Source organism: Gymnoscopelus braueri (genome assembly GCF_963280865.1).
Source record: "Gymnoscopelus braueri genome assembly, chromosome: 22".
Lineage (NCBI taxonomy): Eukaryota > Metazoa > Chordata > Actinopteri > Myctophiformes > Myctophidae > Gymnoscopelus > Gymnoscopelus braueri.
Window position 1 is genome coordinate 27,881,160 of NC_137624.1, and position 13,200 is coordinate 27,894,359.

The window sequence follows — 13,200 nt, forward strand, 5'->3', positions numbered from 1 at the left end:
TTTGATGCCAATACTTTTGCACTTTTACTCAAGTAAATGTTGTAAAAACTTTCCTTGTATTGATACTTTTACTTAAAGTAAAGAAATGTAGTACTTTTTTCCACCACTGGCTGTGTGTTCCCATAGCAACGCAATTCCATTCACCAGGTCTGTATCCCATCCATCCATCCATTGCTCTGGCGTTGACCTTCCGTCCTTCAGCTAACTGCGTCACTATACAGTGTCATAAGCGCGCGCGGCGTGTCGTACTTAGTTTGTTTGTTTCTTTCATTTTGCTGCTGCTCAAACAAACACCGTGTAAACAACCAGGTGGGAGACAAACAACACACGTTTTAAAGATGAGCGACTCTCCGGACTCTCCTCCCGAGAGGGAAATGAAGGCAAGTTTCATTATACATTTTAATAAATATCTGCCCGGGTATGTTAGCATGTGTGAGCTTTATAGCCCCGCCTGGAACCCAGGGTTGCCAGATCTGCTTATTATAATTTCCCTGCAAGATTTTATTTGAAAATAGCCGATCTACAAGCTGAGACGCGTTGTGAGCTTGTAGATCTGCTATTTTCAAATAGCTGATGTATATGTTAAAGTGCTCATGTGGCCCATAGTCGCTTCTTTTGGGCTGGTTTTCCTAGACCTGGTGGCTTGTTTCTCTCACAGAATCTGGAAACACTGCTGGAACCGCTCATCTGGGAGCTTAGCCATACGTCATGGATGAACTTCAACCTGGTGTTTGCGCTTTCTCTATTTACAGCCCCTACATCTACATAAACGTTCAGATATTCAAATATACAGTGCTTACCCCATGGCCACGGATGTTGCAATTATGTTCGGGCAGTCGGAAGTACCTGTATCGTCCTTATTGTTAAATAAAAAGCATTTTAATCCGATCGGTGGCCATTTTCTCCGAATTTTCTCCATACGCTTTCAACTACGCGACCCTATCGGTTGGGAGGCGTATTGCACTCTGATACATTATAACTATGAGAAAGTGGCCACCGATCGAATCAAAATGCTTTTTATTGAACAATACGCAAGAAACGGGGGTACTTAGACCGCCCGTTTCAACTTGTTACACCGGGTGGCCGTTGGGTCAGCCTTTACATTTGAAATCTGAACGTTTATGTAGATGTACGGGTTGTAAATGGAGACATTTCCAAAACCAGGAACAAGTTACGCCATGACTGTCATGATATGACAGTCATGTTTCAGGGCTAACAGTCTAGCCTTATTGCACCGTTTTGCTTGACAGTTAGCTAGCATTATTAGCTTGCTAAGCTAGTTGGTTTTATTACATAGCCTTCTCAGTCGTTGTGTTAACTTTAGCAAACATATGAAGTCAAAGAAGTAGCATTTTTTTGTTGTCGTATTTGGTCAGGCAAATGTTCATTTCGCAACGTTCTCTACGAATGTTAATACCAGCAGCAACTAACTGTTGAATGCCAAATGACTAGAAATCAGCAAAATAATTAATTATGCAGTTTATTAGTTTATTTATGTAATGTAACTTAAGTTAAGCAGGTGAATAAAGTTACATGGGCACATTACATGTTAAAGTATGCTCTTTATTGCATGCATCCTATGACATATCCTGTGTAAAGTGGCCTTTATAAGCTATATCATTGTAACGTCATGTTTGTCCTAAGTGATGACAACATGCCACATTACTCTTAGATTTCTTTCACTGTCGAAAGATTTGTCTCCAATCCATGAAGCCTGTCACCGACTGGTTGCATCATAATGACTTTATTTGATCCCTTCCTGCCATTTCCCTGTGCCTTTTCATAGTATGTGCACAATCCCAAAGCATTGTCATCTCATGCTCCAGATAGACAGAAATGTGCTCTACTGAGCACACTTTTCTTGTTCAATAAATTAATGTTTCAGATTAGTCTAGATTATAATGAAAGGTACTGTATCTATGGGCCACTGGCTAATGCTGTCATTTCATTTATTTTTCCCTTTTTAGGATTTCCAGTTTCGGCAGATGAAGAAATTCAGAGTTTTTGACAAGCCTGCAGACTTGCCGAAATACAGATCCAGCTTGCTGGCCCTCTCAAACAAATTTGGACTAACATTTGTTGGTCTAAACAAAACGCTGAAGGTCTACTGGACTTTAGACATTCTTACCGTGGACATACTTGAGGGCAACCCCAACTTCATAAGTACGCTCCCCCAAAAGCCATTCTTGGGCTTTCACTTCTTAGTAAAATCTTTTCACTATGTTGTCATTCAATTAACTACTACTTAACCACTTATGCACCACTTATTATACTCAATGCTATTCGAAAATAGCCAATTTACAAGCTCACAATTATTCATGTTGCGGCGCGTGGTTAGCTTGTAAATCTGCTATTTTCCACCACAATAAAATTTGAAATACTGTATATTGTAAAAATTTGAAAATGTTTGCCTAGGAAATGCCTAAAATTGGGATGCCAAAGTAGGCCTGTCACAATTACTACATAATCAGATAGATAAGCACAATTATTTTCCATAATTGTGTCCATGTTGAAACATTTTCATTCTGTATACTTTAAAACATTTTTTTTAAATTGGGGAAATAGCAGATCTACAAGCTCACAACTCGTCGCACCACGTTTAGAGCTTGTAAATAGGCCATTTCTACTATTCATGTTTTTTTTAAAAGTATAAAGTTATTAAATATGTCAATGATTATTTTGTAAGTTTAGGTAATTTATCATATCTGCCCTGTGCAACTTCAAGAGCCTAAAAAGCCAAACAGAAATGTAATTTATAATGTACTGTAGTCATAATCGTGACGTCGCCAAAGTGAAAAACAAAACAAGATGACTCCTTTCTGTTTGTTTCTGTTGCTCTCTCGTGTTTGTGTCTCCAGTGGAAGGTCAGAAGGGGCTGGTTGAACTGGACGTGGACATGTCCATTCATCATGTGGCGCTCAGCAGTGATGAGTTCACCCTCTCAGTGTGTGGAATGACTGAGGAGGGGCTGTCCATGAGCTTCTATGACACCCGCGCCTTCATGAACAAGGTGACTTGTTTTTGGTGACCACTTTAAAGGGATAATTCCCCCCCAAATTGTCTTTTTTAGTTTTTGTCGCATTCCTAAGCCAATAATTTGATGACGCAGTGCTGGTCATCAAATTATTGGCTTAGGAATGTGACAAAAACAAAAAAATCTCCATGAATTCAAGGCTTCATGGGGTGTGTAAATGATAGAAAATACTTATAATTTTTTTGGGGGGAGAACTATCCCTTTAAGCCTGATGTGCTTCTATATCTGCTATTTTTGAGAACCACTGTTCTAAACCCCTGTTCTAAATCCTATTTTTTTTTAATGTTATATCTATATCTATATATATATGCCACAGATGCTTTCCCGATTTTAATGGGATAAGGCAGCTGATCAGTAAATTTTTTCCCTTCCCTGCCAATTTAGGCCAACGAAAATAAGTTACCTTTTGCACGCATGCGGCCAGAAGTAGACGCCCACGTCTGTGTGCAGGACCTGAAGTGGAACCCCGGCCAGCCGTCCGTGTTGGCTCTCTGTCTGTCCGATGGTAGCATGTCGATTTTAGACGTTACAGACCGTATCTCGCAGGCCGCCTCTCTACCTGCCGCAAATGGAATTACAAGTGGTGAGTCAGCCATGAGACTGTGTATTAGAGACTGATATGCCACATTTTGGTCTGACCCGATTTTGTTTGGAAAAAAAAGTGCTGATTTAAAATGCCCCTATTTGAGAACGTTAAACTTATTTAAAAAAAAATATATTAAATGATTGCAAACCTTTTTGTTAGATAATACATTTGTATATTAAACATTTAGTATCAATCATGCAGTGAACAAGTAAATATCACACATGAACTAAACTTTATTTTATTTAGCCATTTAAACCCTATTCAGATATTTTTGAAAAATAGCTGATCTACAAGCTCACAACGCGCCATCGACTATTTTGAAAATGTTGTTTAAAAGGTTAAAAATGGAAATCGGCGATTGCCATAAATGCATACCGATGTAAAAAAAAAAAGGCAAATAATGGCCGATATGTTGGTCGATTTATGCACCTTTTTATAAGCATTGAATGACTCGAGCAAGTCTTTGTCTATAGTATACACATTTTGATAATTACGCAAACCTTTTGAGAAAATGAACGCAGTGCTGCTTATACAGTATATAATATGCAGATCTTGTGAATTCATTTTCTTTTTACAGTTTGCTGGAGTCCCAAAGGAAAACAAGTGGCAGCTGGGAAAATGAATGCCACAGTCATCCAGTACTCACCAGTAAGATGATCAACAATGGAAAATATACCAGTAATTTCGCATTGTTGACTGTTTCTTGACTATGTATGTAGACTTATTGAATAATTTGATGTTTTTCATCTGATCAATAGACACTGGAAGAAAAGAAAGTAATTCCCTGTCCAAACTTCTACAACTCTGACAACCCTGTCAAAGGTAAGATGGTCACTGGTGTATTTAGAACATTACATTTACATTACAATTATGCCTATCACTGCAGTAATGAATTTTTGCAAACTCATCGAACATTTTGTCCTCTTCATTGGGTATTGATTGATTGTCTTAATTGATCATGAAATTAAATCATACGTCACATACATAGATATGTTCTCGCTTAGCAATGCTTGGAAGTGTGAGGGCTTAAGGGTGATTTACACTTAAGACCTATAAGCTCGTGTTTTGATCTTGTACAGTAGATCGAATAGGTTTGGTGCGTGAAGTACTGTTTCTATGTGTACCTGCATAAGGTCCCTGTCTGTAGTTGTCTTGCGCAGCCAGATAACTATTCCACAATCTCCGAATGCTATATAGAGTCTGGAACTACACCTGCCGAAAGCCGAGAAAGGAAGCTGTCACCTGTTCGTCAATTACTATATCTTAAATATAGGCTATATAGCTATATAGGCTTTGATTATTTAGATTTATATTCGGACAGATGCACATTAGCAGGTGCAGTAAACTACTGTGAGGTGACTGTTTTAATTTCTCCTTGTACATCTATAGTATGTTAAATTATATGGATGATAATATGGGGAATCCGTTGCTGTTTGTCTTTTGCCTGAAACCATCAGGTGGGCATTTTCACAATAGCCATGCATTGGCAGTATGCCACTCTGGTTCAAAATCAGCGCATTCAGCAATGGCTGATGGAAACGTCAATCCGGTGTAGTAATGTTATTATAGCATTCTCATATATCACTGTAGTCTATAATGGACTATGGTGACATAATATATACACGCTGCCTCCTAGACTGTATTTACCATGCATTCTTGCACTTTGTTACTAAACAAAGCAAGCCACTTACACACCACTTTCTCTTATATCAAAGTGTAAGATGTGTAGTGCATAGGGATTTACCTATGTACAAGTAAGACGCGCGAACGCTGGAAGCGAACGCACCTCGAAAATATTGTGTATTTACGGACTTGTAATCCGTGTTATTTCACCGTGATGGGGAGAGAAGTGTGTGTGTGTGTGTGTGTGTGTGTGTGTGCCGCGCCTCCTTCCGCGTTCGCAATAAAGCCATCCTAGGGAAGCTTCCCCCCTAGCTTTGTAGGTTACATAGCTTTTCCTCCTAGTAGCTACTGAATCCATTTGGTGACTACCTCTCAAAATGCCCAGAGTACTTCCTAAACTTCATCTAGGAAGTACCACCTTCTCCTATTTAGCACCGTTAGCATGGAAAGGGCTATAAGACCATACCCATTTCCTGGTTTCACATAGTGAATTAAAATCTCTGATAAAGAACTCTGCGGGAAGAGTGTCAGTGGTTTCTGGAGACTGGGTCTGCATGTTATGTAACCGACTGTATTTGTTTTATGCAACTATTAAAAAAAGAATTAATCTATTGTCTTGGCCAATTCTCCCTTGTAAAAGAGATCCGGCATTTCAATGGGACTTCCTTGTTAAATAAGGGAATATTTGAAATAAATACAGTGTAAATCCCAACATAGGCAATAATACCAGAGTTTCTTTTTGCCTTATCTGCATGCGCTACACTGTAAACAGCCAGCAATGTGCCGGTTTCCCATTTCCTCATTCTGCTTTTCCAACAAACTCAACACTGAAACATATATATCTCCAATATCCCACAGACAGCAATGTGCAGCCACTTCATATTTTACTGGTCAAGTTTTTCAAATAAAATGCCCCATCAAGTAACAGAAAAAACACTCTGGGTGCACTCATTTGTGCTGATTTTGCAATTGGTTTTCCCTGATGGTGTCAGTAAAATATTTAATTAGTTCCCCTTTCCTATACCACCATACATTTGATATTTAGCTAAGAGTAGAGCTTCAGTTACACACACTCATTTTAGAATGATTAGTAAATTCAGCTTACTAATTGCATAGACGGAGAAGTTAAGTTGAGCAGGGAAGTTCCTCGTTATGTCGTTTTTGTCTCAAGATGGACACAATTAAATAAAAGGGAGAGTCAGTCAGTGGTGTCCAGGCTCAGACTGAACTATACTGTATAGGCTGGCTCCAAGGCCATCATGTCTGAGGGTTTGAAGAAATAGCCTGTTTTCACTTGCAGATCACCCTCTGCTTGACAGTGACACTACACTTGTTGTTGATTCTTTCTCAATGTGATTTTCTCTTGGAATCTCAGTTTTGGACGTGTTGTGGCTGAGAACATACGTGTTTGCTGTGGCTTATGCTGCTGCTGATGGCTCCCCCGAGACCCCGCCTGAGCTGGTGGTGATCAGCCTTCCTGTAAGTACATCCTTCATCACTATTTTGTCTGTTGGCCACAACCAGTAAATATCCCCAATGCTGGATTTGTAATTAACCATCTGTGATTTCTTCGTAGCAAAAAAAGGACGAGCGGAAGACTGAGCGGTACCTGAACTTCAACGACTTGGTGTATGGCACTTGTACCGAGAGACAGCACCACTACTTTCTCAACCAGATAGAGGATTGGTGAGGAAGAACCACAATAAATAAACTAAACTGCATTCACAGACAGCGGATGCATGCTTCCTTTCTGACAGATTATTATCAGAAGTTATTTAGTCACTGTCGGGTGGAAACCTCAAACCTTGTATCTCTTTAGTTTGTTTTTAATAAATCAACGCTATTGGTCACATTTTGTCTCTTAACCACCTCAGCCCAAGCTTACCTTTCTTTTTTCCAAGAAATTACGAAAATAGCTTATGTACAAGCTCATTATGTTGTGAGCTTGTAGATCTGCTGTTTTTGCTATTTCTTTTTTTTTAAAGATTCTGAAAAATGTTGACTATATATATATATATATATATATATATATATATATATAATATATATATATTAGGGGTGGGACGATATATATCACGATATTAGGCCCACGATAACAATATATATCACGATATTCAACGATGTTCGATATATTGCGATATCACGATATTCGATATATATTGCAAGAAATTTCACCAACGATATATCACGATATCTGAAAATATCGATATATTGCGATGTCACGATATATTGCATGAAAATTCACCAACGATATATCACGATAGTCCTTGTATTCAATTCATAAACACATAAAATAGCACCAAACAGTTCAAAATCATCATTACACAAATACAGAGTAGGAAAAACAACGTATCAAAGACTAAAAAATATATATATATACGATATTTTATGGCAGCATATCGATTATTTATCGCGGGAGAAAGTATCGCGATATATCGTCCCACCCCTAATATATATATATATATATATATATATATATATATATATATATATATATATATATATATATATATATATATATATGGCCAAAATAGGGACGCCAGGTTGAAAGAGGTCAACCACTGAATTCTATTAAAGCTTGTGACAAAATGTCATATCTAAGATCCATTGGAACAGGCTTTTTTTTCTCATTAAATTGTACTGTTTGGACATACTGTTACAAGGTTTACATCTAACAGCGACTATTTCTAGAATCTATTGATGGAAACTGGTTTTGGACCCTATTATTATTATTCTTTTTTTTCTTCATCCAGGGATGTGGTTTTTGCTGCCTCAGCAGCTTCCATGGAGGTTAGCATCATTGCTGGGCAGGAGGACAAGGTAATGTAAATACTATAAATACATCCTTAAAGGAGTAGTTCACCCCCCAAAAAAGACTTATTTTCTTTCAATTACACACCCCATGAAACCTTGAATTTCTGGAGATTTTTTGTTTTAATCCATTAAGACCTGGAACGCATGCTGTGTAATTTTTTGATTCGAGGTAAAAAAGTTACACTTTGGATATTCAAAAATAGCAGATCTACACGTTTGAGCTCCACTGATATACAGTAGAAACAGACATTTGTAGAATCGGCTTCAGGTCTTAACACCTAATCTGCCAGAATTATTTCAGATTTTTTGCTGTAGACTGCCAGAGATTTTTCATTGAAAAAAAAAGTACTCAGGAGTTTAAATCTTCGATAAATCATATCTCCTTGGTCTTTGGGTCAAAAAACAAAAACACAACTTTTTATTTTTTGCAGATATGCGTCTATGGCAGCCAATGTGTTAACACATTGAGTGCCAATCGCGTAGATCTACGCGAACCTATTTAAAGCCGCCACGTGCCAATCGCGTAGATCTACGCGAAGTGTTTTTTTTTTTCCATTTTTTTCAAAAAAACGGCACATTTCATTGTAACACCACCGGAAGCGGAATTATTCGGGATCCCGTTTTGCCGATCCCGTCGGCCCCCATTCTAAAGCGCACACTGAAACTCCATTTTCTCCTTGTAGTTTTTTCTCCTCGCATATCACTGTTTAACGTAAACCGTTCTAACTACAACAATGGAGGTCCGTTTGACACGTGGTTTGGACTGGTAGACGCAGGGAGATCTCGGCGATGTTTACAAACAGTGCAGAGCTCAATCTTAAGGATTTTAACGAGGTCTATGGCGACGTGAAAAAAACAAAAAAACAACAATAAAACGTTGGCACTGGTGAGTACATTATGAGATTAACCTCTGGCATGGAATGTGTTAATGCCTTGTGGTAAATCTCACATATTTCTGACTGTAGGAATGACTGTATATAACTGTGTCCTCTTTAAGACCAACTGGGAGCTATGGATTCTTGAGGATGCCGCCAGGGCAGAGCTGCCCGTGTCCGAGAACAACGACGACACCCTACCACTGGGGGTAGCGATAGACTACACCAGTGAGCTCCCCATCATGATCAGTACGTACTGTCTTGACACTCTAGTCTATAATGCAGTGGTTGTCAAACTTGTTCATGTCGAGGACCCCCAAATTGATATGTATTTGGCCACGTACCCCATCTGAAAAAAGGTGTTGTGCTAGGGACCTCTAAAAGAGAAGATTTATGTTTAAAAAAAAAACTCAACTATTAAAAGTTTTCCTTCAAACGTTTCAAAAATAGCAGATGTACAAGCTGTGAGCTTGTAGATCTGCTATTTTTGAATAGCCAACATGTAAATGGATAAAGTGGTTAAAATGATTGTGATGCTATAACTACTTTTGCTGGGGACCCCCTAGACCGTACTTTGAGAACCAATGCAATGGCCAATTATGATAACGATTTGCAGTATGGTACAGTAATTACACTCACACACGCACACACACAAGAACTTTCTATCAACTAAGCAAGCTCTTTGTTTTTGTTGCATTCCTTCACGGTGAATGGCGAATCCAAAAACATGTGTTTTATAAACTCCAACACAACTCAGTATAATCGAAGTGTCATGACATATATCGGTAGTTGTGTGCTCTGTACTTCCGAAGCACCGCATTTTGGCTCAAATTCTGCTATTTAAAATACTTGTTAACAGTCTCTTGCACGAATGAGGAGCACGCCTGGGTGTGTGTGTGTGTGTGTGTGTGTGTGTGTGTGGGGTTAAACACGTGCTGAGTTCACACGCTCGCCCCGGGTACTCTGCTCATGTGGGTTAAGTAGCAGTTCTGACTTAACATGATGAAAAGCAAGATGTTCTGGGATCACACACACACACACACACACACACACCCCCACACACACACACACACACACACACACTGCCGACGTTGCCCATGTGTTTCAGGGGTAATCATATCCTATCTCTCTCCTTCAGGTGAGGAGAGGTCATTGCCCCCAGCCCCTGTCATGCTGGTGCTGTCTACAGACGGAGTGCTTTGCCCTTTCTCCTTGGTCAACTTCAAGCCTGCGGCGAAGCAAATGGTGTCTGCCCCCGTCGCCATGCCCTTAGACGGAGAGAGAATTTCCCGAGAAGGTTTGAAGATCTGCCATAATAACCCTTAGTCACCTCTCAGTCATGTCGGTGTTGCGCACCGAAAATGGCCGATCTAACCAGCTCACAATGCGTCACGCTGCGACTTGTTGTGAGCTTGTAGATCGGATATTTTCGAGACACCAACGTGCAACCACGTATAAATCAGGCATTCCGTAAAAATTATGGTGTGTGTGTATATGTCACAGGGAAAATGGCATTCCAGGGAAATTGACAGGGGAGCGCTTGTTTTATAGGCACGGGGTGGTGCTGCGAGGCGGGGCTTTGATGCGAGGACGACGACCACAACAACAACATACTAACCAGGAAGCTACGCTAGGGAAACGCTGAAAATAAAATGGATAATATGAGAGAAATACTCAAGTAAAGTACGAATACCTCAAAATTGTACTTGAGTAAATCTACTTTGTTACTTGCACCACTAGTACAAGCCTCAGTGGCGCACTTCGATAATCATTGGACTCCCCACCCACTACCACTGGGAGCCGGGGTTTGACTCCAGCTTGGGACATTACTTTTTCAAACAACCGCGGACTACTTTTTTTTCGCTGATAAAGTATAGTTTTGGACCATGACGGAAGGCGCTCCGACTTAGCAGACCTTGAGGCAGAGGAGTCGCGCCCGAGCGCCTCCAGGCGCGAGTGCCCGCGACGACCTGCCGATGGTCTGCTAGTCGACTTAAGCGCCGTCCGAGTTATGTACCGATAGGCACAGAATCGTAAATGATGTTGTGTGGGGACTGCGTTTGCCCCAAGTGCCACTCACTGCACTAACATAGCCCGCCAGGCCCGCCCCCTGGAGAGTGTGTGTGTGTGTGTGTGTGTGTGTACACGCGCGCGTGTGCGCATGCGTGTGTGCGTGCTGGTTTGTGCATGCGTGCGTGTGTGGTGTGGGGCTCATGTCTGGCTTGCATTGCCCTCTAGCGTTGATTCTACAGAATTGCATGAGGGGCATGAAAACAAGCGTACCCCTTTCAATTTCCCTGGAATGCCATTTTCCCTGTAACATATATACATATCAGAACATTTAAAAAAAAAAGTCTGATACTTCAAATGTCAATGCTACCAAATATATGTCACATACACACCAGTAGGCCTGTCACAATTATTACATAATTGTCTAATCGCAATTATTTGAGATAATCGCACTTATTTCTGCATAATCGTCAATCGTTTCCATGTTGAAAGAATTTCACACATTTTAAAATAGCGTCACTTATAGCTTATAGCATATATTTTTTTTTAAATATGTCAATTTCTTTGTATATTTCAGTTATTTGTCATATCTACCCTGTGCAATTTTTTTTTATTACGAAGCCTAAAAGGCTTCATATGTTCCAATGTTCAATGCCTAAGCACACAATTAAAATAGTTAATCGCAATTATTACCCACCTGCTCCGCTGTGCTACGTAACCTTATGTACAGGTTTATGTGTGGGGCATACATAGGCAACTCACGGCCCGGGGGCCACATGCGGCCCCCCACCTTCACTTGATGCGGCCCGATAGTTAATATCGGAATACTGATATAAACTGCTCACAAAATGTAAAGGAAACTTGAATTTGGGCCATTATATCTCCCCTTTACTAATACCAATCAGTAAAATGTTATATATCATTTTTATCGGTGATTAGTCACCTTTACAACGAGGTACAGCTTGTAAGCATCGGGCATTCATGGAATGAGCAACATTGTGGGTAGCGCCGAGCAAAAATTTGCCAAAAATCACCCAATATGCTTTTGCTGGTATTCGCTCTTGTTTTGAGCGACCTGCCAGCACACACCTGCTGAGAGATGGGTTCTGCAACTTTTGCGTTCTGCAACATGGGTTCTGCAACTTTGTTGAGTTTGTGTATGCTCCAAGCAGCAGCACTGCCCCCATAGAAAGATGCCACGTTTGTCCCTTCAGGATAAGGCCTGTGCAATAGGGCAAGTGAAGCTGGTGTTCCGTTAACGCAGATTATGCATTATTTGATGTCATCCCTGGTACCATTTGCAGGCAGGTGTGTGACACCTGAGCATGGGCCCTGCAACTTTTGACATCTGCCTTTGGTACCGTTGTGCAAATCTTGCCTGTAAATCTATGGTTCCTCAGTGAAGCAAAGGGGTCTTGGGTTGTTGTCTTCCTTGTTGACTTCACCAGTCTCACAGAACTTAGTCCTAAAGTGTGTAAATGGTACCAGGGCTAACACCAAATAATGCTGTCACTCTGCATAACGGAACACCAGCTTCACTTGCCCTGTTGCACGGGCCTTATCCTGACAAAAGTGGCATCTTTCCATGGGGGTCAGTGTTGCTGCTTGGAGCATCAACACAAACTCAACAAAGTTGCAGAACCCATGTTCAGGTGCCAGTCACTCACCTGTGAGGCAGTCACACACCTGTGACCTGCACACAAATGAAGCCCATTGAATGTCATGAATGTCACGACATTGAATGTCAGCAGAAAAGTCTAACAGGCCATTTTGGCACATTTTTGCTCGGCGCTACCCACACGTTTGCCTGTGTTGCTCATTCCATGAATGCCCGATGCTTACAAGCTGTACCTCGTTGTAAAGGTGACTAATCACCGATAAAAAAGATATATAACACTTTACTGATTGGTATTAGTAAAGGGGAGATATAATGGCCCAAATTCAAGTTTCCTTACATTTTGGTGCGCAGTTTATTATTGATTTCCGCTGTTACAATTCCAAACATGCAAACATGACCCGCTTTAATTACTTCAGTCTATATTAGTAGCTTAATGACTAGTATTAAAATCTTATTTTTTTCTTCTTTTTTATGTCCAATGTATTTGTATTTAAGTTCATAAAGTTAACATAAGTATAACTAAATGCATTTGAAATAAAAAAAAACCGTCACTTTTCAGAATTCTAATAAAAAAATAGCAACAAATATTTCCGGATTCCAAAAAAAATAGCAAAAATAGCAGATCTACAAGATCTTGTAG

General features: G+C 40.1%; 1 protein-coding gene across 3 annotated transcripts in view; it reads left to right on the top strand.

Moving 5' to 3' along the window:
- Positions 1-232: 232 nt before the first annotated feature.
- nup214 (nucleoporin 214) overlaps positions 233-13,200 on the top strand; it is a 57,047-nt gene continuing 44,079 nt past the window's right edge. For all 3 annotated transcript variants that reach the window (XM_080419792.1, XM_080419793.1, XM_080419794.1), the window contains exons 1-11: positions 233-380; positions 1,968-2,163; positions 2,859-3,010; positions 3,419-3,617; positions 4,198-4,268; positions 4,379-4,442; positions 6,619-6,722; positions 6,820-6,929; positions 7,997-8,063; positions 9,055-9,181; positions 10,071-10,229. In XM_080419792.1, coding sequence (XP_080275918.1) covers positions 339-380; positions 1,968-2,163; positions 2,859-3,010; positions 3,419-3,617; positions 4,198-4,268; positions 4,379-4,442; positions 6,619-6,722; positions 6,820-6,929; positions 7,997-8,063; positions 9,055-9,181; positions 10,071-10,229 — 1,291 coding nt within the window. In that variant the 5' untranslated portion in view covers positions 233-338. The remainder of the gene's footprint in view (positions 381-1,967; positions 2,164-2,858; positions 3,011-3,418; positions 3,618-4,197; positions 4,269-4,378; positions 4,443-6,618; positions 6,723-6,819; positions 6,930-7,996; positions 8,064-9,054; positions 9,182-10,070; positions 10,230-13,200) is intronic.